At 53.6% G+C, this 24,715-nt stretch overlaps 10 protein-coding genes across 10 annotated transcripts; 7 read left to right on the top strand and 3 right to left on the bottom strand.

Annotated features, from left to right (window-relative positions):
* Positions 1–14: 14 nt before the first annotated feature.
* Z520_05006 (uncharacterized protein) lies at positions 15–1,128 on the bottom strand (the record flags this gene model as incomplete). The annotated part of the gene is made up of 3 exons (XM_016775510.1): positions 15–224; positions 254–787; positions 820–1,128. 3 exons carry the CDS (start codon positions 1,126–1,128, stop codon positions 15–17), a joined length of 1,053 nt encoding a protein of 350 aa, XP_016633553.1.
* A 695-nt stretch (positions 1,129–1,823) lies between these two features.
* Positions 1,824–2,984, bottom strand: Z520_05005 (uncharacterized protein; the record flags this gene model as incomplete). The annotated part of the gene is made up of 1 exon (XM_016775509.1): positions 1,824–2,984. One exon carries the CDS (start codon positions 2,982–2,984, stop codon positions 1,824–1,826), a length of 1,161 nt encoding a protein of 386 aa, XP_016633552.1.
* Positions 2,985–3,584: 600 nt separating this feature from the next.
* On the top strand, positions 3,585–5,120 carry Z520_05004 (uncharacterized protein; the record flags this gene model as incomplete). The annotated part of the gene is made up of 1 exon (XM_016775508.1): positions 3,585–5,120. The coding sequence occupies one exon, from the start codon at positions 3,585–3,587 to the stop codon at positions 5,118–5,120; it is 1,536 nt and encodes a 511-aa protein (XP_016633551.1).
* Positions 5,121–5,594: 474 nt separating this feature from the next.
* Z520_05003 (uncharacterized protein) lies at positions 5,595–9,515 on the top strand (the record flags this gene model as incomplete). The annotated part of the gene is made up of 2 exons (XM_016775507.1): positions 5,595–5,855; positions 5,907–9,515. The coding sequence occupies 2 exons, from the start codon at positions 5,595–5,597 to the stop codon at positions 9,513–9,515; spliced, it is 3,870 nt and encodes a 1,289-aa protein (XP_016633550.1).
* A 944-nt stretch (positions 9,516–10,459) lies between these two features.
* Z520_05002 (uncharacterized protein) lies at positions 10,460–11,086 on the top strand (the record flags this gene model as incomplete). Its single annotated transcript, XM_016775506.1, has 1 exon — positions 10,460–11,086. One exon carries the CDS (start codon positions 10,460–10,462, stop codon positions 11,084–11,086), a length of 627 nt encoding a protein of 208 aa, XP_016633549.1.
* A 1,290-nt stretch (positions 11,087–12,376) lies between these two features.
* On the bottom strand, positions 12,377–12,910 carry Z520_05001 (uncharacterized protein; the record flags this gene model as incomplete). The annotated part of the gene is made up of 1 exon (XM_016775505.1): positions 12,377–12,910. One exon carries the CDS (start codon positions 12,908–12,910, stop codon positions 12,377–12,379), a length of 534 nt encoding a protein of 177 aa, XP_016633548.1.
* A 914-nt stretch (positions 12,911–13,824) lies between these two features.
* Z520_05000 (uncharacterized protein) lies at positions 13,825–16,286 on the top strand (the record flags this gene model as incomplete). Its single annotated transcript, XM_016775504.1, has 2 exons — positions 13,825–14,040; positions 14,085–16,286. The coding sequence occupies 2 exons, from the start codon at positions 13,825–13,827 to the stop codon at positions 16,284–16,286; spliced, it is 2,418 nt and encodes an 805-aa protein (XP_016633547.1).
* Positions 16,287–17,129: 843 nt separating this feature from the next.
* Z520_04999 (uncharacterized protein) lies at positions 17,130–20,324 on the top strand (the record flags this gene model as incomplete). The annotated part of the gene is made up of 1 exon (XM_016775503.1): positions 17,130–20,324. One exon carries the CDS (start codon positions 17,130–17,132, stop codon positions 20,322–20,324), a length of 3,195 nt encoding a protein of 1,064 aa, XP_016633546.1.
* Positions 20,325–21,052: 728 nt separating this feature from the next.
* Positions 21,053–22,135, top strand: Z520_04998 (uncharacterized protein; the record flags this gene model as incomplete). Its single annotated transcript, XM_016775502.1, has 2 exons — positions 21,053–21,366; positions 21,472–22,135. 2 exons carry the CDS (start codon positions 21,053–21,055, stop codon positions 22,133–22,135), a joined length of 978 nt encoding a protein of 325 aa, XP_016633545.1.
* An 896-nt stretch (positions 22,136–23,031) lies between these two features.
* Z520_04997 (uncharacterized protein) lies at positions 23,032–23,682 on the top strand (the record flags this gene model as incomplete). Its single annotated transcript, XM_016775501.1, has 2 exons — positions 23,032–23,091; positions 23,155–23,682. 2 exons carry the CDS (start codon positions 23,032–23,034, stop codon positions 23,680–23,682), a joined length of 588 nt encoding a protein of 195 aa, XP_016633544.1.
* Between the last annotated feature and the right edge of the window lie 1,033 nt (positions 23,683–24,715).

Raw genomic sequence — 24,715 nt, 5'->3', positions numbered from 1 at the left:
AAAGCATTTATTGCCTATTCATGCGAAGTACCGCCTCCGTAGCGAAATCTTTCCGTCTTCCAGTCGATCCCTGCTTCCGTCTCGTTTTCAGCCAGAGGCGCCATCGCCCTCAATATATCGACCTCAAGCGCATTCCATTGATCATCGAGGACCTTGTACTGCCCCGAAAAGTGGTGGATGTTGGTGCTGAGAGTGCTGTAGAGGTTGGTGCCCACGTTTTCGATCTGCTTCAATTTCGGGTACTTTTTCATACGGGAATCAGTGGGTGGCCCTTCTCGCCTCGGTCGAGCTGCATCTGAGCCTCCTTCAACGCGTGTTGGAAGAAAGCATTCCACGCCGCCGTCGCACTCGGCCCTGGTTTCGCATCCCGGGGGGGCAGCATCTCCAGGAGATGGCGAAAGGCCAGATTCGTGATTATTCGCTGCTGTGAGCGGTTCGCGCTTCGTAGCTCCTCGATCTCCTTGCGCAACTCGGCTTCCCGAGCTGCCAAGTCGGTGGAAAACAAATGGTTTCTGAGTGAGTAGATGTCTTCTGAAGGGCTGCGCGTAACAGCAGGGCATCCAGCCTCAAGGCAGAATTCTGCGACCTTTGTAGAGAATATCTGGTAAGTCGAGGTCTTGCATACGAATCCAGAGTAGTCGTGCAGCATCTCACGCCATAGAGGACCGAGTGCGGAAGAGCGAGTATAGCGCATCACAGCCATGAGTGGCTCCACCAGGTCGGAAGGTTCAATGTCAATATCAATGTGTGGGCAAGGACTGTTTTCTCCGAGCAAATTCTTGAAAGCCTGTGGGTGATCAGACAGTTCGCCAATGTTACGTCCAGCCGAAGCAGGAGCCGAGTGCACAAGTTTGGCATGACGGCTAGAGCGCGGCAGGCTGGATTAAGATCCCCATTTTCAACCATGAAGCCCCCCAACCAGGGAGCTGATCTCAACAGGTCTTGGTAACAGTCTGGCTCCCAGTACTCCACCGCTATGACGGCAAACGCACTGACATCTGCGATAAGGCTCTGCACACGCGACTCGCGATGCGCCTGGAGGAATGTGCGCAGATCGAGAGGCGTCGTATCGAAACGCAACTGTGTCCAGTCCGTCGACGACGTGGTTGATGAGGCTCTCTTGCCCATGGTATCGCGAAAAAGGCGCGTGGGGTTTCAGGCTCTTGTTGCGCTCTACGGTGAAGAGAGGTGTCAATGCTGTTGTTCAAGTTATTCACTTGCCCGTACGTTGGGGTGAAAGCTCAGAGGAGCCCAGCGCTTGCGACGAGAAAGCGATCTAGGGGACAATGGAATATCATAACATATGTGGCGAAATCCGTCAGTTGGTAATATCATCTACTGCACCAGGCGCTTCCTTCAGAAGACGGCAGCCGTGGCAGGGGCGGGGCGGAGATTGCTTGTCACGGATTGGCGCCGGCCCGGTTCTTCCCACCGGTGATGCTTCTCTCGTGCCAAACCCTCCTGGACCTTTCTTAGCCGCTTTCTCTCGACTACAAGTACGAGGATAAAAGTTAGATGGCCCGCCAATCCCGGCACACCTTCTTAGAGGCAGTGAACAGTGGAGACATCTCGTTGATAGATACCTAATTGTCTCCCCGTCACAATGCAGGCTTTGAGGAGAGTACATCCCAAAGTGCCATATTATAAGGCAACCCATTATCAACCCTGCGAAGCGGATAAGTATTCGTTGCAGAAGCATGCGTGACTTCCGCCTTCTGGTGAGCTGTTATACCAAACTCTGAATGCTGGTTCGTGTTCATAGCGTATGAGCAGTATTTCACGCCAATTGCTTTCTCCAAAATCCCCCATCATCAGCCGGACTGTCATTTCTTCGTCCTCCTCCTCTTTGTGCCGACCTGCTCAGCCTCATCATCCCCTCCTTCTTCATCCACGGGATGATCACCCTCCTCCTTCTTTGCACCCTTCCGTGCGTTTCCTTGCGTCGTCGTTCCTGTCCCCTCACCAATCCAGACACCGCCGCCAATCAGTCTCCCCTTCTCGCCGTCCCAGCTTATCGTCATCTCGCGCTTATCTTCATCCCTCTCGCGTAACCATCTCGCCGCCACGCGGCCACACTCTTTACCCAACCTCTCCGTGCCGTCCTTGAGCTTCTTGCCCCCGCGAATGTTCATGCCGTGGTCCGCGCCCTTGACGACGACTCTCCACGTCCGCGCCCTCATCTTGTCGCGGACAGTCTGTAACCGCGCGAGCGGGCACATGCTGTCATTGTCGCCGGAGATGAAAAGCACGTCCACGTCTGCCGAGATGTCGAGGAGGATTTTGTCCCGTATGTCTCCCGCTGGGCTGATGAGCGGGTACGAGGCGAGCACAAGTGCTTTCACCGAGGGGTCTATGTGTGATGCGATGACGGCGGCGCGCGCGCCCATGCTTCTACCGCCGTAGGCCACTGAATTTTCTCGAGCTTCGGTCATCTTCCTCTTCGTTCCCGTGTCGTCATCGGTCCCAGCGAGCGATCCATTCTCCCTCTCATACTCCTTAACGAGCCCGAACAAACCCGCCCTCGCCTGGACGTTCATGTTACCCTGAAACATGACCACTCCCAACCCCGTCGCCGCGAAGCCTTGCGAGAAATTCACCATGGCGGCAGCTGACAAATCGCCTCCAGCGCCGTGGGTGAAGATAAGCGACGTGGAGTGAGGCGCCCGGTGACTCCGCAGACATGCAGTTTCCTTTTTGCTTGATTTGCCACTAGAGACTGTGAACGCGGTGAATTTGATGGACGTGGAGGAGCTCAGATTGAGACTAGGCGGAAGCAGAGCGGGGGTGGTGGGTTGAGGTCTGTCCTTGGCTTCTGTAGTCGCTGGTTTCTTCTTGGAAGATCCATCGTCGACATCTTCACCATGCTCGATATGTGGATTTGCTTCTTGCACCTCTGGTTTGCTTTTCGCGCCTTCGTCCTCTGCAGCCGATGAGCGCGTGCGAGCAGCAGAGGCGGTGGCCCTTCGCGTCGCTCGAGGGGCCATTCTGGCTCGCTCTCGAGATTGGTGGATGCACCTTGTGGATGTCGATAAATTAAATCGAGAACTGGGAAATGCGGTCTGTCTCCAGTTGATTTTCTTTCACTTGGCGTATGTTTTCGCCGGAGGGTGTGTCAAGGGGACGTGGAAACAACCTGGAACCTTAAGCTTGTTTCGTATTCGGATTCCCGCATCCCGCATCCCGCCTCGCGCCCCCATCCACTTACCCCTGCCCTTTTCGTGGTTTCAATACCTGGACATTTTATCAAGCGTTTGCGGACGAGGCTGTGGCATGTAGCGTAATTACGATCAATTGGGGCCAGTCGGTGGAGAAGTCCGATTGTCTTTCGCCGCAGTGACCCCCAGGGACTGCCGGTTGTGGAATTGCAGTCATTGTCTCACCCACGGGCTGATGATGTGTATCAAATATCATTGTCGATGGCGTGATATATAATCTACTTATAGAAGGGTATCGGAGATAGACCGGCCCGCTTAGACCCGATCGAATACATATTAAATTTTTGGTGGATCATCTTTCTTCTCGATTTTTGTTGACATCCTCACCCTAGAAAGATAATTACAGACAGGTTCGCGTTTCGCAACGCAATGGGCGATACTGGACCGGCGTGGCCTCCCGTGTCACGAATCGCCATCATAGGAGCAGGTCCTGTGGGCGTCTCGTGTGCGAAATATCTGCTTGCCGAAAAGGCGTTTGCGACAATTGACATTTACGAGCAGCGCGGTCGCGTCGGGGGCATCTGGAATTTGTCTCTGCCGGAGCGATCGAGACGGATTCCAATCCCGCAAAATGACCCGCGATATGGCCAGCCAAAATACCACGCTGAAAATGGGGACAATGCCACGGGTGACTCGGCAGTGCCCTCGAACTCTTTGGAATTCGAATCGCCACTCTACGACTATCTCGAAACGAACATCCCCAAACAACTCATGGCATTTGCTGATAAGCCTTTTCCGGAAGAAGAGCCCTTGTTCCCTAGCCACCAGGCTGTGCTGAGGTATTTGGAAGACTATGCGGATGAAATTAGAGGGTTGATCCGATTTAATACAGCCGTAAAAGATGTGCGGTCCGTTAAAGGAGACGACACTGGGCGTGAAAGATGGGATCTGACGGCGCAGGACCTTCTCACGAAAGAGGTGACCAGAAATGTGTATGACGCAGTGGTGGTGGCCAATGGGCACTATACCGTACCATATGTCCCAGCGATCAAAGGGATTGCGGAGTGGAATGCAGCATATCCGGGAGCTATCATCCACTCCAAAGCTTATCGAAGACCAGAAGATTTCAGGGGTAAAAAGGTCGTTGTGATTGGGAACTCTGCTTCGGGCTTGGATATTGCCGCACAAATCGGAAAGACCTGTCGGAAGCCCGTTTTGCTTTCGTCGAGATCAGTTTCGGCTTTCGGGATCCTGCCAGGCGGAGGATATAGGGAAGACGTTGATGAAATCGTCGAGTTTCTGTCACCTGAGCACGGGGTGTCCAGAGCAGTGAGATTCAAGAGTGGCCGGATTGAGAAGGACATCGATGCGATTGTGTTTGCAACCGGATACTTCTACTCATACCCGTTTCTCTCCAGCGTATTGCCGCCGCTGGTCACGGACGGCTTCCGAGCAAGAGGCACATATCAGCATTTGTTTAGCATCGACCATCCAACACTGGCGTTTCCAGTGATCAATCTGAAGGTGATTCCTTTCCCGCTGTCCCAGAATCAGGCCGCTGTGGTGGCTCGGGTGTGGAGTGGTCGACTTGCCTTGCCTTCAACGGCAGAAATGCGAGACTGGGAGCAGGAGACGGTCAAGCAGAAAGGAGACGGCAAATACTTTCACGTGAAGAAATTTCCCGAAGATGCGGCGCAGATCAATGAGCTCTATGCGTGGGCACTGCAGGCGACCAAGAAGGCGGGCCTGGAGAATGGCGGTGTAGGGAAGCTGGGGACGACATGGGACCAGAGACAAGTCTGGATGAGGTCTAGATTCCCGGACATCAAAGCCGCATACGTCGAGAGGGGAGAGGCTCGCATCGAGGTGAGGACAGTAGAGGAGCTGGGCTTTGACTTTGCCAAATGGCGAGAACAGGCGGAGGACAAAGACTTGGAGATGTTTCAACGGGCTCATTGTTCATGAGGAGAGATAGATATATAGACCTTTGATGAGGAGAGACAGACAGACCTTTGATGAGGAGATACAGACGGACATTTGATGAGGAGAGACACTCGGACTTGATGGCTGCCAGGGTCTCAGTCCCATGACCTTCGATGGACAGCACCTTCTACTTTAAGAAGAAACCACATCCCTTCTTCTCCCTCTTCCTCAGCTGATAGACTTTTGGATACAATTGATATACCGATCGCCGAGTACCTCGTACACAGAGTTTGAATATCGCTCGGCTAAGTTGCCCACAACTTGACACCCACCGCCAGCCGCCACCGCAGCCGCCAGCGCGGCGAGCAGCATTGGTTCCATTTCCCAAACACTACATAACAATCTGTATGCAACTATATCCTATGCGCATCCATTTTCCTACCCTCTCAAACTCACTATGGTGATTGACCTGACTATGAATTCCTCCCGCGCAAGCTCCCACCTCCACCGAGTATAATGAAGAAGCGTGTCCGCAAGTCCATCACAGGAAAATCGACTTCTCGCAAACGCCGGAAATCCCAATTCAGCACGCGATACCCTCAACCCGACGAGCGGGAACACCTGGCGGCCACTTTCGAGAGATTCATAGAAGCAGGCAAGGACAGTTGGCCCGTCGACGAAGTGGTGAACCACCGCCGCGGCCCCAGAAATACTTTGCGGTACCTCGTGAAGTGGGTCGATCATCCCGAGACTGGCGAGGTCTATAAACCAACCTGGGTAGGTGATATGCACCATGTTTTGTAGCGGCCTGCTAACCGGACGCAACAGGTATCGGGAGACGGAGTCACAACCGATCTGGTCGAAGCCTACTGGGCAGGAAAGAACGCAAGGAGCAGGGAGATCGCAGAGAGTAGGGAGGGCTCAGAGAGTCGAGAGCACGCCGAGAGTGAAACGATCGTGGGAAGCAACAACGAAGTCAGACGCTCGCCGCGACAGACAACTAGTCCGGCCGGGAAACAGCTCGAGAATCGGACACCAAGACAAACAAGTGCGCCTTGTTCGCTTGCGGACTCGTCAAGCGAACCACAGTCCCAGTGGGGACAAGCAAGAATTGTCACTCGGAGTCTTTCGAACACAGAGGCTTCTATTTCCCCTTCGTCAAGAAGCGATCAAAGCAAAGTCGCCGTCGACACTATTACATTAGCGCAAAGAGGGCACTGTTCAGAGGCTAGCTCTGATAGATCTTTGGAGCCATCACCTCCGCCAGGATCAACGCCGGAACCACAGCTAGAAGAGCGTGAGTTCGAGTTCGAACCCGGGCCTGTGTCAATATCGGAAACAGACTTGGAGCTAGACCCAAAGCCAACACCAGGACCAGAGTCTGGGTCTGAATCAGAGCGAGAATCTCCTCCAGATTTAGGGTCGGAGCCAGACCCAAAGCCAACACCAGTACCAGATTCTGGGTCCGAATCAGAGCGAGCATCTCCTCCAGATTTAGGGTCGGAAACTGATCCAGAATCTGTCATAGCATTAGAGCAGGAAGGAGAGCTAGAGACAAGCTCAAGGCCGGAATCCGAGTTCTCAACTCCGCCAGATCCAATTTCAGAGCCAGAACGAGAATCAACCAGAAGCCCCAGTCGATCGCACAGCAACCAAGCAACCGAATTCCACGCACCTATATCGCAGCACTCTTCCCGCAGACCTAGTTATTCCTTAATTACCCCCACTCCCCCGTTGGAGGGTTTGCAACAAGAGCGTCAGCGTGGGCCAGCGCTCGACTCAACGCGGCCTCGAAGACTTCCTGCTAGACAGACCGAAGAGCCGCACGCACCAACTAGTGCTGCATCTCCATCGCGACGGAGACAATACCGAGCGTCCTCTGAGCCGCCTGCTGCTGATAACGCCTTCGCCGAAGAATCAAGTGTCAATTTTGCCGGTTCATCTTCGACTCTGGTTCCAGGAAGCTCGGAGTTTCACTCGCCCGGTTTTCTGCCGCAAGAACGCAGTCCATCCACAGAGAAATCCCGGCGTTTCTTCAACCCCACGTATAGACCTACCTTTGTGGCAGCAGCACTTCTTGCTGCAAGATCAAGATTTGACTTAAGTTCCTTTTCTTACCTAATGGACCCCTCGGTCGACCCGATTGTTGGCCTACCGGGAATGCAACCCCTTGAGCCGGGAAGTGTTCCTAGCGGAGCGGCCGAAATGTCGTTTTTTGATGTTAGTGCGCTGCCAATTCAAAACTCCATAGAGGAAGAAGAACAAACATCCAACGGGGAGCAGTTCTCGTCGGATTCCAAGGCAAGCTCGAGTCAGCAATCTGTCGAAAACGAACGGGATGTGCCTCAAGTGGCTGGACTCGTTCCCCCTAGCCTTCCTATTCTTGGCCCGGCAGAATACGCGTTGGCGCTTCCCTGCGAGGGCAAGATACAGTCAATCTACTCGGACATTATCAAAGACAAGGAAAAGTCCATCAAGAAGTTTCTTAGTAGACACGAATCCGTGGGTTCTTCAAACGGGTCTCCTGCTCGGACCCAAGAAAGAAACGAAATGAATGAACTGGTCCAGCGTCTACACGACACTGTCACGCACATGGATCTCGGCTTACCTGGAATACCTACTCAGTATCCTGACGAATCGCAGGAACATGCGGCTTATGCAAACTATGCCGGCTCGAAATTCTCCTTTCTTGGACATCTTGTTGAACTGTTCAAGAACATCGGGTGCTCGATAATTATCATGGCTCGAGAAGGACCAATACAAGATCTGCTTGAGGGTTACCTTAAGATGAAGCACGTCGCAGTGAAGCGCCAGGACCGAATGGCTCGTTCGAAGTCAGCAACCCCAGATCGGATTATTACTGATTTCCAGGTTGAACTGCTGAGCACCGGGTCGACGCATCAAGTAGCCATCTACAGCAGGCCTATCTTGATGATTGCCTTTGATTCTTCTTTCGACTCTCAAGATCCTCAGGTTGCACGAATCCGCTCGCATTTTTCTGAAAAGCGTCCTTCACTCCTGCCTGTACTTCATCTACTGGTTGCAAACTCGTCCGAACACGTCGAACGCTGTCTACCAAGGAGCATGCCATCGACTGTGAAGCTGAAAGCGCTGGTTCGAGCTACTTATCAAGCTTGGCCAAATCTGGGGGGAAAGCCGACCTATTTACCACGTCCGACAGATCAACCAGAGGGCAGACCCATGGATGTTTCCGACCTCCAGCGGGGCATTAGAAAGAGCCCTGAGCGGAAGCTTGCGAAGCTTGCCAGTATAGTTCTGCAGGCCGCTATCTCACCAGACTTTGATAAAAACTGGAGCCTGAGTCTAATGCCCGAGCTCCAGTTGACAGAGTATGCGGAGACGCCCGCGAAACGCAGCGGGGTGACCACCAGGGCTGAGACGCCAAGGGAGGCTTTGGCTCGATCTAGGACCCCCCTGTCACGTTCCGGCACTCCATCGGGCAAGAAGCGCTTGCTGGATGTCGACGGTTTCCTCCCCGCGCTGCAAAAGCGACAACGTCTCACGCCTCTTCGAGATTCGGCCGAGGCGAGCAACAAAATTGATACGACCTACCAAGTTGCACAACTTCAGGATCAGATCAAGAAGCTGGAGGCAGAGCTGGGAATGGAAAGGGTGGGGCGACAAAATGCAGAGCAGGATAGAGAGAATGCACACGAACAGCTGGCGCAGTGGAAACAAGACCATGCTGGTCTGCAACGCCGTTACGAGAAACGAATGACGAAATGTCACGAACTGGAACGTCAAAACAAGAACATCTTGAAAACCATTGAAAGTAATAAAACAAGAAACGAAAAATTTGCAGAGGACAATCTCGCTCTTAAGCAGAAGAATGCCGAGCTGCAGAAAGAACTTGCTGCTGCACGCGCAGAGATCAAGGCTGGAGGTGGCGACGCGGCTGCTGTGGAGGCTGCGAGAGAAGAAGCTCGCACCCTCCTTGCGAAGAATACCGCGCTAGAAAGGTCTCTCGAGAACACCCGCAAAGATTTTGAATTTACCCGGACTCAATACCAGGAGGCATCGAACAAAGCTGCAGAATTTGCAAACCAGGTAACGGACTTGGAAGGAGATGTTGCAAAACTGAGCCAGCAAGCTGGCACCGAGAAGCGGCGTCTGAAGGAGACCAACTACCAGAACAGCATCAAGCAACATCTCGCCAAGATAGCCGAAATGGAACTCGAACGCAAGTCGCGCGACACGCTTCTGCGAAAGCTGGAAGAGGAGAATCGCCACTTGAGGCGAAACCGCGGCATTCAGACTCGTGGGTCCAGTGTGCAACCGCCAGGCAGCCCAGGGCTGGACGGACACAGTGGCAGAGGTACGAGAAGTCGGCAGGGAAGCCCCGCGCCTGGGTTGTTTGCGAATTCGCATCATAACAGCGTGGCGAGCAGAGGTAGCTTATTGAGACACGAGCGGTAGAGTCGCAGGAATGATAGGAGCCGGCTGGAGGTGGACGCGGTGGAAGCGGGTCGAAGAAGCGATGCTGAAAGGAGCCTCAGGCGCGCGAGAGAGAGAGATTATCCTGATGATGGGAACCTGTAAGACGGGGGAAAGCTGGCATGGTGGGATAATAGTATAGGTCTTTAGGGTCTTGAGTGCGTAGGCTTGACTGGGGTTCTTTCGCATACCAAAGGGAACAGCTTTATCTTACATATGTAGTTGGATCGCGCCAATATCAATTTCGTTCTTGTCTCTGGAGGTGTCCAGCTGCAATGCAGAACCGTTCGTATTCGCATTAAGTGTCTAACGTGTCACTCCCTAACTCTGTGGACGCTTGCAGCAGTACCGAGCGAGTATTCTGTAGGTGGCACCCAGTGGCAGCATACCGGAGGGGATTCGGGGCCGCTTTATGGCAAGGCTGCGCAAGGCTGAGATGCATCCCCGATCAGGAAGAAGTCCCGAGCGCCTCCTTGACAGCTCGCGTCCCACTTCCAACTTCAACTCTGACCTCACTCCCTTGCTCTGGAGCCGCAGGTCATCTCCTGGACCGAGCATTCAGTCCCGGTACTTTGAGAACTAGCCGAGTATCAAGTTCAAAACCCCCCTCGGCAATGGGCTTGAATGATTTCGGCTGGCCGTCGGCCTCGCTCTCGAACCTGGAGAGGGTGCGCAGAACCATAACAACAAATGGAAGGGGTCCATGGCCGCCGGAGCTTCCTTTTCGAGGATTTCAGGGAAGCAAGGTGATGATGTATTCTTGTAAGTGCCCGGCGCTTTAGCGAGGCCCATGAGAGAGAGAGATATCAGCTCTCTTTGCTCAGATCGAAAAAAATTGTTTCCAAGAACCGTTCTAATTTCCATGACTCGCTTTTTTTAAAGGTCTTGTAACCTGCCTCGGCATCTGGACGGCGTGGCATTGGAGCATGGGGATTCTGCAGCCCAGCAAGCAACCGCCGAGCCCCACGCAGAGGAGAACGCTCAACACCTTGGTCAAACACTTTACCGTCAAGCTCGACGACGTGAAGCTGCGGAGATGGTGGACGCTAGTCACCCCGGCCTTCAGCCACATCCAGCTCTACCACATCGTCGGCAATTTGTTCGCCTTCACCACGTTTTCGAGGATGTTGCTCCGGTGCGGAATCGCGCCCCTGCGCTACGGGATGCTGATGCTGGGCTCCGCCGTCTCGGGCAATCTGGCGTTTCTCTACCAGACGTCCCAGAGACAGCGGCAGCGCGGGGAAAAGTCGGGCTACTACCGCGGACGGGAAATCAGGGCGCTGGGCTTGTCCGGCGTGGTCATGGGTCTGGGCGCCGCCGTGTCGTTGGCCACCCCAAAGGCCAAGGTGGGTTTGGGACTTGGTGGCGTTCCGGTGCCCGTCTGGTCGCTCATGGTGGTGTACACGCTTTTCGACTCGGCGAGACTCGACGACCGGACCTCGATTGTCGGCCACGCCGCGCATCTCGGCGGCGCCGCCTTTGGCGCGCTTTATTATCTCGTCGCGCTGCGGAGCCAGGCCGCGCTCCCGTTTGCCTGGCTTTACAGGCGATGAGGCCCGTGGCGATTTTTTGAAGTGGCCCATCTTTGGGGAAATCTATGGCCATTTAATGGGGGAATCTATACCAGAACACATCATATCAGGCAGGCAGGCAGGCAGGCAGGCAGGATGGTTGTGAAAATCCATGTTCAGATCTGATTGTTGGGTATCTAGGTAGCATCGGGGTTTCGATCGGCATCTCTCTAATATCTTGGTCGCTCTTTGGTATATCTAGCCCCGGACAGGGCGTACAGGGCAGGGCAAAGACAAAGGCGACGGGCAGGAAAGAAAAAACAACCCAGTCCCAAAGAACCATGTGACGGGTTATGAGAAAATAGCATTTCTAGTTCCCTCTTCTCTTCCCCTTCCCCGGACATCATTTCATCCGCCTATCGGGCGGCTTCCTCAGCCTTGACACGAGCGATTTTATCTATTAGCATTGGGAGACGCAGCAAGTATTCGGTAGTCTCACAAAAATGACGGACGGATCTGCGGCGGGTTGGGCTGTCAGGGAGGAGACCTCGTTCCATGCCTTAATAAGTAAAAATAGATAGAATAACAAGCCAACCATTGCGAATTATTAGCCAGAGTAGGAGATAAAGATATTCCTGTCAGATGCACAGGTTCCTGAAAATGCTGCGGATGCTTCGTAGAGTTCTATCCAGCCTGGGCCTCAGGCCTCGTTGATGCTAAACGCCCGCATCGAGATCTGGTTCTTCTGTCTCTGCAAACAAGCGTACATACTGGAACATAATTGTTCTTGCTTCAGTACATCTTCGCGAAGATGCTGGATACGCTTCGCTAGCGAGACCTGTTGTCCCGTTTTCATTTTCTAGGGCCATATATTCCGCCCAAGTCGGCCTCGATGAGAGCCTCGAATAGAGGACGTCTACTCCCTCGGCGAGTGGCCAAAGGTCTCGGGCCTCAATGACGGCGACGCAATGGTGCGGATTCTTTGATCATAGGGTGCGAGCAAGGCTCTGGATGCCAAAATGATTTAGTCGAACGTTTGACTGGAAAATGGGTGGAGCGACACTTGACTCCTCAATTCGACTCGGTGTCCCGGCTCGCAGCCAAACCACCGCCTCCGTCTCAGTAATAAAGGCACTGCAGTATCTATCCTTTATGTTGATCGTGCCGAGAGTGTCACCCACGACCACAGTATGTGTCAAGGGGCTGTCAAAGTCAAAAGCTTAGTCAAATGACTCTCTCGGACGCCCTGCATGTGCGAGTACAGGAGGAGAAGAATCAACCGTAGCTCGAAATCGGCCGTGCCATCAAAACCACGTCTAGTTTTCCGGCTCTTCAGCCGCTGGCTTCCTCCTTGACGATCGGGTCCTGATCAGCATTTTGCGCTTCCTTTTCTGCGTTCTCCACAAACTCTTTCGCCTGAGCCAGAAGTTCTTGCTTCATTCCCGCCTCAACGCTCTCACTTGCTCGGGCATTGAGCCAGCTAGGGTCAAGAGGACCGCCGCCCACTCTGGTCAAATTATTGTCTCCCCCCATGGCGCGACCTTTTCTTGCATCTCTGTCATCTCCAGGCCGTATGAGATCTGCCTCTTCTAACGCGTAAACTTGGCGTCGGAGTCGGACTTCGATCGAGGAGAGGGTAGAAAAGTAGGACTCGGCGGCCGTTGCAAAGGCTGCCCGTGCGCTGGACGACGAACGTAAAGCCGCCTCTTGTATTTCGGTAGTGGGCGAGTTCGATAAAATGCCAACGGCGTCAGAGGCTGCGGAGAGAAGGGTGGAAATAGATCGGTCGATTTCGTTCAACTCTGCAATTCGGGTGGCGGGCGTAAAGGCGGTGGTTTTGCCCTCGTCAGGCCGATCAACCTCCATTTCTGCGGTCGAGACGCTGGTAGTTGGGGTGACGTGTCGGTAGCCTGTGCATTGTCCAAGCCGCAATTGGTCTGCGTGATGACGGTGAGGTCGGGGATGAATCTCAAAGACGTCCTTGTCAACAATGAAGTCTTTTGTGACAGGGCATGCATATTCACTTCAGCGGAAGGTTAGCCGAGATATCTCAGTCTGGCTAAGCGTCTCGGCGTCAATACCAGAATCACGAACGTTCACCAGCATCACGGCCGCATCACTGTCTAGACTCTCATATCACCTCTTGCATCGCACTTCACATTCCCCTTGTCAGTCACCCTCATCTAAACCTACTCAGACTGACTCTCTCGGTCGTACGTGAGAAATCTCGCCTTTGCATGAGTGCAAAATAACGATGTCGGCGCCCAGCCCAGCGCCACGGAGCGCAAGCACAGGACCAAATGGTCCCTTGGTCACTCCCACCGCTGCTCCTCTGGTCAATGGCGTTGCCAGTGCATCCGGCTCTGGGCCTCCAGCATCCACCGCCAGCGCAACAGGTGCCTCTGGTGGAGGCATGTCGCAGCAGAATCTCAACCAAATTGTGAGCAATCCCTTTTCTCAGATCTCCCCGTCAGCATTTTCCTTGTCCTGTTCTTGAAGGAGGTGAGGGCGATCACCATTTTCAGTCGACATATCTGGATACTCGGATTGCTTGGCGAATATGGCAATTCACAACAAAGAAAACGTGAAGCGAATGTACGGTCACATGGAGAGCGTGAAAGCGAAGGGTGTTGTGGCACTGCCCTCCACGTCGCGTGTCGCGCACTTCCTAGAATCTCTGTGCACAAACATCCCATCAAAGGATATTCTACCGTCTGTGCCACCAGCCTCATCGACACTCGGCATATTTACTTTCAACCACCTCTTCATCTACCCCTAGCATGGATCAGACTCGTCCACGACGCAGAAGATCGTGCAAGAAGGCTAAGCTACCGGGGGAAGATGTTGAAACTACAGCGCCTCTACCGGGAGCTGTAAGCCCGTACTACCCCTACGCTTATGTCGAGGATATCGAGAGAGATGAGGAGTCGAAGCGTCTTGAGGCGCAGGATGAGGGCCTGGATTATTCTGCTTATTCCTTTCATGCATGTCCACAAGTTCATAAAGAGGTCAGGTAACAATGGCTAACGGCTTTGTATAGGTGATCGACTACTTAGCCAAGAAGGGCTACCACAGAACCGAAGCCACTCTTAGGGCAGAGTCGGCAAATCAAGAAATCCCCAAAGATGCAGAGCTGAAGCCAACGCCTTCTGGGCCTCCTCGCTATTATGAGATGTTTGTGCGATTACAAGCATGGACTGATGACGCTCTGGATATCTACAAACCAGAAGTCAAGCGCCTACTCTGGCCTATCTTCGTCTACTCATACCTTGACCTAGTCAAACAATTCTACCCGAAGGAAGCCAATCGGCTGTTTCAGAAGTTCCACGAGGATTTCAAGAAGGAGCATGAATACGATCTCCGAGGGCTTGAGCACATCACGCTACCAGAACATGGCGAAGACAAGATTGCAAAGATTTACCGCGACAACAAATACCGTTTATCCCTCAGCAACCCTGCATACGTCTACTTCATGCAATTTCTCGAGACTCTCCCGCAAGCCGGCTACAAGCTCTTCATGACAATTGTAGAAAACAACCTGGACCTACGACAAGTCGAGCGCGCGGCGGACGATCGCTTCAGTTTCGCGTCTGTGATCCAACGAGGGATCGACGGCCAAGATATGCCCGCCGAGGACGAAGGTATTCCAGGCCACAAACCCGGGAACGCCGTCTCTTCCACAGACCCGAATGTCGGAAACAATCTGGCGACGCTCAAACTTGGCAAATTGCCCATGGAAAAAGACGCCGAAGGAGACGTTCGCGCCGAACTCGAGGAGCTCGATCAGAAGATACCCCCTCATCCAGGCCAGCCTACACTGGTTCAAACTCATGAGTTGGTCAACATTAAGCAAGAAGACGAAGACGAGGGGCCCAACCGAACCGAGATTCCATTTCCAGTATCTACTGCGCGAGACGTGGCCATGGAGGTACAAAAGATTCGCGAAAACCGCGACCGGCTCAGGATCGAGACTCGGACTGGTGGCATCGGGCCAGGACTGAGCGTGGTAATGTACACGTTTCACAATACTCACGACTCGATCTGTTGCATGGACTTTAGTGGTGATCAGAGACTGGTTGCTGCGGGCTTCGCAGAGTCGTACATACGCGTCTGGACGATGGATGGGTCCGCGCTTGGTCCCCCAGCACCGAATGGCCAACAACAAAACTCCCAACGCCTCATCGGCCACGCTGGACCTGTGTATAGCGTCGCCTTTGCTCCCTCAACCGACAAGCCTACCACAGATTCTCCAGACACCGATTCCAAATGGCTACTCTCGTGCTCCGCGGACAGCACGATCCGCCTTTGGAACCTCGACGTCTTTCAGTGCATCGTCGTCTACAAAGGCCACGTTGGGCCGGTCTGGTCAGTTGTCTGGGGACCCTTTGGCCATTATTTCGCATCCTGCGGCCATGACAAGACAGCAAGAATTTGGTTGACCGACCGCATTCGCCAAGTGCGTCTTTTGGCGGGCCACGATGACGACGTCGACGTGGTAGCCTGGCATCCCAATTCGAGCTATGTGTTTACGGCGAGCTCAGATAAGACGGTCAGAATGTGGAGCTTGAATAACGGGAATGCCGTGAGGATGTTCACCGGCCACACGTCGTCTATCACGGCACTATCCTGTTCTCGGAATGGTAAGATCCTCGCATCAGCCGACGACACCGGAGTCATACTGCTCTGGGATCTAGGGCCTGGAAGATTGCTTAAGAAAATGCGGGGCCACGGCAAAGGTGGGATCTGGAGTCTCAGTTGGTCAGCTGAATCAACGGTTCTAGTGAGTGGCGGCGCAGACTGCACTGTGCGGGCATGGGACGTTACGGGACCGGCAAAGGAAGCTGCAGCAACCACCACCAGTACTATCGGTGGAGGGGCGACCACCAATAAAGCTGGTGATGGCGCAGCAGCTGCGCAGGCCGGAGGTGGTGTGATGCAGGATGGAGCTCCCAAATCCGCCGGCGGTGGCACCAGTGCTCCGACGTCGAATCTCAACCTCACGTCGGGCACGTCGATGGGCGCGGCGGGCGTGGGTGCCAGCGTGGGCGGCACGGGCGTCAGTGGTGTGGGCGGCGTCGCTGGGATCCAGAGTGGTGGCAAGAGACGTGGTAAGGACGCGGTTGTGACCAGCGACCAGATCAGCGCGTTCCTCACCAAGCAGAGCCCCGTCTACAGCGTCAAGTTCACCAACATGAATCTCGTCCTTGCTGGGGGTGCATACCTGCCGGAACAGGCCAAGTGAGGGGCGCAAAGATGAGTGTGACTGCGTTATCTCCGAGAGTTACGAAGTGGACTCACTCGGGCTGCGAGCGTCGAGGCAAGCGTGGCCAAGTGAGCCGGATTGGTAAGGAGATACCCTTGAGGGCATTCAACTTTGTGTCAAATAGCAGCGAAATGGCAGAAAGCATGGACTCCAAAGTGGGCAAGGCAATACACCGTTGATTGGCATTGGGGGACTTTGGCATTATCTGGGCAAGAACTTGGCGCACCGGAATATGGTGCTGGAATGGAGCGGCTGGATTGTGTGCGGTGCGTGTCTATGTGGAAGGATGGGAGGCCAAAGGTATAGCGGCATGGAAATCCTGCGGTTGCACGGAGCTTGCTCTATCATCTTGTAGGTTGGAAAAAGGCCAAAAATGTAACAGTCTCAACAATCATGCAATAGTTCCTAGGTACCTAGGATCACCGCACGCAACGTTCGGTGGGCAGCAATACCGGAACCCCCTAGCCAGGAGGAAACTTCAAGGGTAGTGCGCTGGTACTCACGTATGCATACCTAGGTAAAAAAGGTCGATATAAGCACTGCATGAGGTTGGCGAGGCGAGGGACAGTTCCTCAATTGCGATGCTGCTTTAAAACCGGCTCGCTCTGTGTCACGCAGTTTGGGTGGTCTGGTCAGGGCGGCAACAACTTGACGCCCATTCAGGCCGAGACGCTAACCCAGTCGAAGCCTTGGCATCTTCTCGGATCGCGACCTCCAGCGAACCGTTCCTCTTGAGACGCTATTCCATCTTGCCCTTGCGTATTTTGTTCGTATAGCTTTCCAACTGCATTTTAATGTGCATTTCCGGCGGCGCCGGCGGTCATGGATAACATAAGTGTTGATGAAGTAGACGCGAAGCCTAAACGCCCAATTCTACGACGCGAGGGTTCCACGACGACGGCTCCTCCTCCGCCTCCCTCACAGCCACCACCAGCTCCCCCGGCACCTACAGATCCCACAGATTCTCTGAGCCTTCCACAATTGAGGCAACTAGTGGGACAATTTCCCAAAGTCGAACAGACTCCCTACGCTTTTCAATACCAGGATGCCGAGGACTTTGAGCGCGAAATTGACCAGTGGTTTCATTACACCGAACTCGAACAGGATCGGCAGTATCTGCTAGCTTCTCTTGAGGCATTCGAACAGAGGTGGAAGATCTTTTGTGAATCGGAGTCCATTTCCGACGACTCAAAATGGACCGGTGTTAGCCAAGATCAACGACGGAAATTCATCTCGGGCCTGGTCAGTGGTCTGGACGATGAAGATTACAGTCTGCGCGACGAGGCTCTGTGCTGCATCTACTATGTCTTGATGGGTACTTGGAGCACCACATCCGGACTTGAGCCGAAAGAGGCCGTCACTGACGAAGAAGATCTCCCACATTCCGAAGATGATCGATGCCATGTCATTCAGGTTCAGTGGATGCACAACGGAGCGGATTTAATGGAGCAGTGCTCGGTTATTCCTCATCTTTATGGTTGCCTAATTCATGCGTCAAAGGCACCAGACCTGAGCCATTCTCCACAAGTCGCCGACGGTGAAGAGATAACAGAGGGAGCCTTTGGCGAAAACGAGTACCGGGAGCTCAGTTTATGCCTTTCTTGCTTCTATATTTTGATCGAGTCCTCAAGGGTTCGAATTGAGACTGCCGCTGGCCAGGCCTTACGACGTTCGCTCTCGGCCTTACAACCCAACCTACTAGTCTTTCTTGTCGGCATGATTTCACGTTTACGATGGGATGAACTTTACAATATACCCCTTATGCATGCATTGCAATTGTTCTGGAAGTCGATCCTACTGTTGTTTGGGAACGTCTCGGGCCATCTGGAAAAAGTCAAAAGCGTATTGCAACCGCGCGTGGATCCATTCTCTGCAGAAGCCTCCCACCCTGTTCTTACGGCATCTCCGTTGGATTATCACCTTTTTCGACAGGAGATCACCTCCAAATACCCGGCGTATAACCCCCCGCCACCCATAATACCCTTGGAAATTGAGCAGAAGACTATGCTGCCTCCATTGTCAAACCAGTCTCGGAGTGACATTCCTGGGTCTATAGGGGGTAGTGTGAGTGGCGCGGCAACTCGGGGCTCGATTCTTCACCAACCCGTCCACATCGCTACTCCGGCCCCTTCACCGCCCCCATCACCAATTGGTCCTGGTGGAAAGGCTGGTAAGAAACAGAACTATCAGACCAACCAGAACTTCCCGTTCCTCTACCCACCACTAGATAGTACCAGTGACAGTATTGGTGGAAAAGGTTCGACGAGAGTTCAGGACATGATGGTGGGGAAGAAGTGGGAAGGCAGCGATGTTCCTCTCTCTATTATCGAAGCGGGAGAGCTGTTCGCCAGTCGTATGAGGATGACACGAGCAATGCGCCAGCTTTGGAGAGAGCGAGATTTGTTCATGAAGTATGAAAGGGGGTGGAAAGGAGACATCAAGGATGAAGCGAAAGAAGATGACGACGAAAGAAGCGAGGAAGAGAGGGAGCTCGAGAGCCTTGAGGATCCTGACTTGCGTTCTCGTATGTTTGCAGTGGACGATTTCTTCCACCATGCTCTGCCGGATCTGCAATCTTTGGTCATTGTGATGATGAAAGTGATGCTTACCAATGTACAAGATATTGCTGTTCGCAATGGTGGCACCCAAGAACCAACGCAAACTGGGGGTCTGAATCGCACCAAGTCGAACTCTAACATGGTCCAGAACCAGACGTTGCCCATGCCGCCACCGCCGCCTCGTCCGAACGAAATGACCCTGGAAGACTTGGATAATGTCCGCTCCCGAGAGATCAGTCAACAAGCAGTCTCTGGCGCCTTGTTCCTTTTGTTGAAGTGGTTCAAGGTCTCTCACATCCTGAAGTTCGAGTACATGAACCAGCTCCTCCTGGACTCTAACTACGTGCAGCTCACTCTAAAATACTTTGCGCATCAGAATCTGGAGGACCTCGTGGCTTTCAGGTACGACCGAGATGATCTGAGCGTGTGGCACTATTGCCATATTCACTCAGACCATCCACCCTTGTCCCCCACAAGCCCGGACGAACGATCAGAAGCATCGGATGGGGATGGGGACGAGGCCATTCCGCCACCTATTTCGCGGCACAGAAGGTCCCCGACAACGCGATCCGAGGTCCAACCCACTATCGACCAGAACAATCCATCACAACAGCCGCAACAAAATCCCGATGCCAACGCCCGTCCCTCAGTCGATGAGCTTGGCAACCCGCTTGGTCCTCTTCCAACAAGCCCGATCACCACCTATTCGTTCCGGCAATTCCAAACCTCCATCCATCTGCTTCGAGTCCTGCAGAAGCTGACACGCGGGAAGTCTCACCGCATCTTATTCCTTGTTCAGTTCAAGTCTTCACAAATCCTGCGCCGGGTTCTACGTGTTCCGGACCCAACCCTCCGCCTATATGTGCTCAAGCTATTCAAATCACAAGTTCCCTATTGTGGTCGAAAATGGCGGCAAAGCAACATGCGTGTCATCACAGCAATTTACTTGCACTGCAGGCCAGAACTTAGAGATGACTGGTTGGCAGGAATGCATGACGCAAACGTGGAAGGGGAGGTCGACGAAGCAGTGCCGCTCGAATGGGCGCTCCGAGGGCTGACCTTCTGGTGGCAGAAAAGGAGGTATCCCGACGTCACAAGGAAAGGGAAGAAAGGCTCGGAGCCAAAGGTGGAGGGCGATGTTGAGGAAAATGAAGTTCGACTTGACGACATTGATGATGACGAACGTGACTTCTTTCAACGAGAACTGGATGCCATTGGATGGGGCCTGGCAGCGTTGCGTATGGCCGATGGGTCGGAAGATGTTGTCTATGGCGAAGAGGCCGCGGGCGTCCTCAACGAAGCCTATGGCATGGCTAACGGCGAAACCAATCACGTCAATCCTGGCATGACAGGATCGGGCGGCGCAGGACCAGCCACAGGCACACCACAGACTCCAATACCTCAGCCGCAGTGGGTTGTTGCAGACGCAGCCGCACTGGACAATTGGCAAAACAGTTAGGGACTTGCTGGGAGGCGCGGCGCCAGACTTAGCGACTGCAATTTGCACGAAGCGGGCAGCGACAGTCATCCGGCACGTTCGACTGGGAGATGGCTAGGTCTGAATGAGGAGCTGCGAGACGTGTTGCAGCAGGTAAACCTAGACTATTGGGAACTTGAGGACTGAGATCTGCTAGGGTGGGCTAACCGATGCCACGATGGACATGCATCTCAGCAGACCACAGGTCATTGAGATGGGCCACATCAATCGTTTGGCCAGGAGCAGCGACTGACCGACAGTATTATTACTTCTAAACCAATGTCAGCCTTGTGTGCTCAATCGATACTAGAATAGTAATCACGGGCCCAGCCTTGCAGCCTCGGTACTCCCAAGCTCCCCGCGCCGAGCCTCGTCGGTTCCGCCCTAGTGGAATCCCGCAGCTATGAATTCGGGGTCCGTTTACGGCCGTTGTTTGCCAATGAACCACATACTTCGGCCGTTGAGTGTACATTATTGTCCCCGGTATACGAGGGCATAGACTACAAAAGCACGTCCTCACACGCAACCCAGCCCTCAACTTCACTCCTGATCTTTCGTTGTCAGATTAAGTGCCGTGTACACCGCCCGATTTGCACGTCAATCCCAACAAGACTACGATCCGCCCTCTCCCGTCCTTTCACGCCCTAGATAACCGCCCAGAGCAGGAATCGACTTCTTCCCCTGTCTCCCCTCCGCACACATAACCCAAGATGCCGCTCCCAAAGCAGGCATACCTCTCCTCCGTATGGCAGCCCGACCTCTTCCGTGACAAAGTCGTCTTCTGCACCGGCGGGAACGGATCGATCTGTTCCGCGCAGGTGCGTGCGCTCGTCCACCTGGGCGCCAACGCCTGCATCGTCGGGCGCAACGCGGAGAAGACAGTCTCCGTGGCCAAAGATCTGGAGACGGCACGCGCGGGAAGTAAAGTCTTGGGAATCGGCGGGATCGACGTCCGAGATGTCAAGAGCTTGGAGAAGGCCGTGGATGAGTGCGTCAAGGTGTTGGGGGGCATTGATTTTCTAATGTAAGGGGGCCTTGCAATCACTCCAGAATTCCCCGCTTCTACATGCCTGCGGAGCTATCTCGATCGAATGGTGTTGCTGACAATTGGTGCGTGCCGAAAAAAAAGTGCTGGCGCAGCGGGCAACTTCCTGGCTCCGCTCTCCCAACTCTCCACCAACGCCTTCAAAACCGTCATGGACATTGACATTCTGGGCTCCTATAACATCACCAAACTCTGCCTCCCGCACCTCGTCGCGTCGGCCAAAAAACACAATTCGTCGTCCTCCCTACCAAAGGCCGAATCTTCAGGACCGGGCGGCCGGATCATCTACGTGTCCGCCACCATCCACTACACGGGTCTTCCCATGCAGACCCATGTCGCTGTTGCCAAAGCCGGTGTCGATGCCCTGTCCGCAAACGTGGCGATAGAATACGGTCCCCTCGGCATCACCAGTAACATCATTGCCCCCGGTCCAATCGCAGGCACCGAGGGAATGGACCGACTGTCCCAAAAGCACAAGAGGGGGGATGATCCGACGGGACAAACGGCCGGGAAAAGAATCCCGTTGGGACGATGGGGCACGATCAAGGAAATTGCAGACGCGACGGTCTATCTGTTCAGCGACGCGGCGAACTATGTCACGGGAGACACATTGGTTGTTGACGGTGGCGCGTGGCACACCTCTGCCGGATCACCTGGAGGAGACTTTAACTATCCAGACTTCATTTTGAGCGGAGCAGAGGTCACCGGGGTGGGCGGCATGAGGAAAAAGGCGGGATCGAAGCTGTAAATGATGGCCCGAGACCGAGAGACGGTGGTGTATAATATAGAGCTCCGGGATGCCGGCTGCCGACACTTCAAGAGGTGGTCATGAGCATCGTCTTTGGGAAGAGGCCTTTTTCCGCCTCGTGGGGGAAATGGGGACGACGTGGAAAACACTGGGCTGGTACATTGTATTGTTGTCTCCTGGAGCCTCGTTATGAGAAGGTTCATGACGGGCCTTTTTGCTGGGATGGACTCATATAAAGTCGCAGTTTGGCTCAGACTGGGATTTTGAGGCTGCTTCAATGTTCACAGCGCCGCCAACTAACTCCAAGTCAAACTGACGCATTCAAGGTCCAACGTTCTGCAATTCTTGGACGGATGACCCTTTCTCCCATATGATCATCGTAGAGCTTATTGCTATGACTGCCACAATAGGGGGATGGACAAACTCAAATACCTAGGTAGATATTACCCATTGGAAGCTACTGAAAGGGAAAACAGGAAAGGTCAAGCAGGAGTAGGATGTAATAGATGGGAGGGAGAGCTTGACGTTGGACTTGAACTTCATAGCCGGCATTACGTAAGGCGGTTCTCGAGGGTTTGGGTGGCCGTCCAAGTGGCGGGCGGCCGACGCAGGCACCGCAGCTTCGCGACAACGTCGTTTGGTCTGTCCACCTTTCCATCATTCCAGATTGTTCCTTGCTTCAAGTCCATTTCCACCCGCTGTTCCTTCTGCGTCTCTTCTCTCCAACTGTTCCTCGTAGTCGAATACCCAAACTATTCAGCTCGGAAGACAGATTACCGGTGGTCTGACCCCGCCATTGACGCACCCGCCGGAGATCTTCGACTGCTCCAAGTAGCTTGCCACCTTCGACTCTCCGATCCTGAATACAACCATCTTACAGCAACAGAGCCGCAGCGATGCCCTGCCCGATAAGCATCACCAAGTTCGTGGGGACCATATCCCTTGGTCTGTTGACGGTGCGTTGGTCCAGCTCTCATGCTTCTCTGCCTAGGCAACCTCGACTGACAGCTTGGTGACAGGGAACGTCCTACACTCTCCAATCCATAACTCTACCCTCCCTCGCCCTTCTCCCCTCCGCATCTCTGGCAGCCCGCACCCTTGCCACAATCCAGACCCAATCCACGCGGCAGATCCTCACTCTCGCGTCGATCTCCTCTCTATCTCTGATCACTGCATACACCCTCGCAAGCCCGCGAGGCCGCCACCCATACCTCCTTTGGACTGCGCTTGTAAGCTTCATTGGGGGACAAGGTGTCGAGTACTGGTTTAATGGCTTCTCACGGTTCCCGTCCTGGGGTATCGGTAGCCGATCAAGTCGCCGCGGACAGAGTGGACAGGTGAAGGCCTCGCGGGTTGCAAGTCCTTCGGCGAGCGATGAGAGCGGATATATCGAAGTGGAATCGGACAGCAGTGACGAACACCAAGTGAACGGCGAGAAGGTCGAGACGGAGATGATCCGGGAGCGCAAAGTGCAGAAGGTCCGAAGTTGGATTGCCGGAGTTGGGTTTGCAATGGGCGTCGTGGGTATCTGGGGTGATGGCGCTTGAATTGCTGCTCAATAAGACCGTGGAGAGGTAGGTGTAGACTTCTCTGACGATGTGAATGAGGAGTGGGGCTCGGGATTACACACTGCTGTACGATGAGGAAGCAGAGGTTGGCTTGGGTGATTTCTACTCACCTTTTGAAGCCGAGACGCCGTCGGCAAGGAGGACAACACTATGAAAACTGCTGAGCAACATTTTGGTCAAATGCAAGAATGGTGGTGCGCACCATTGATGGAGAAAATGATGCTGTGTTCGACAACAGAAATTCAAACACGAACGAAAGACCCCATGGACCTTCAACCATACACTGACATACCCAACTCGACTCGATCAAAAGCCTCTTCTTTTCACACGGTGTTTCAAATATCAGAATGCCTGCTGAGAAGGAGAATATCCCACTCAAACAAATACTTTCCTGGCTTTCTGACGAGGATCATCTACGCACTGGCTGGGTTGCATTTTCTAGCGGTGTTGATGAAGGCTGGATCAACCATCCTTTGTACCCTAGGTTACTCTTAGTGATCCCGACGAAGAAAATTTGGAAGACTTCAATTTCTACTCGTCAGGAGCAGACAATGGCTTCTATAGTCTCTGCATTTCTCGCGAGGCATAGTGAAACCTAGCACGGCTGGATGCCTACCATCTTCCGTGCTCCTTTCAGTACCCAGAGGATTGCCGCTTTACTTGCCCTTTGGCTGACACTCTGCGTCTCGAGAGATCCACTCCCAAAGCTGCCCTAACCCTTTTAGTCTTTGTCTATTCTATTGTCTCTATCTAATAACACGACCACATACAATACTTGGTATTGTAGTGGTCTTTCATCTGCTCGAAAGTGGAAGCTACCACTTTTCACCTTCTGCGTCGAAACACTTCGTATCCATGACCCGAATTCCAACACACGGTGTGGCAAAAGACAATACCTCGTGTTTTAAGTAAAGCCCCGGCTGCAGACTATATTGAACCATGGGTTGAAATAATCGGCCGAAGTCCAGGTATTTGCATTTTCCCAACATAAACAGCTACATACAAACCCACA

This window comes from Fonsecaea multimorphosa (genome assembly GCF_000836435.1).
Source record: "Fonsecaea multimorphosa CBS 102226 unplaced genomic scaffold supercont1.8, whole genome shotgun sequence".
NCBI lineage: Eukaryota > Fungi > Ascomycota > Eurotiomycetes > Chaetothyriales > Herpotrichiellaceae > Fonsecaea > Fonsecaea multimorphosa.
The sequence above is the reverse complement of the archived record's forward strand: the minus strand, read 5'-3'. Positions and strand labels throughout refer to the sequence as shown.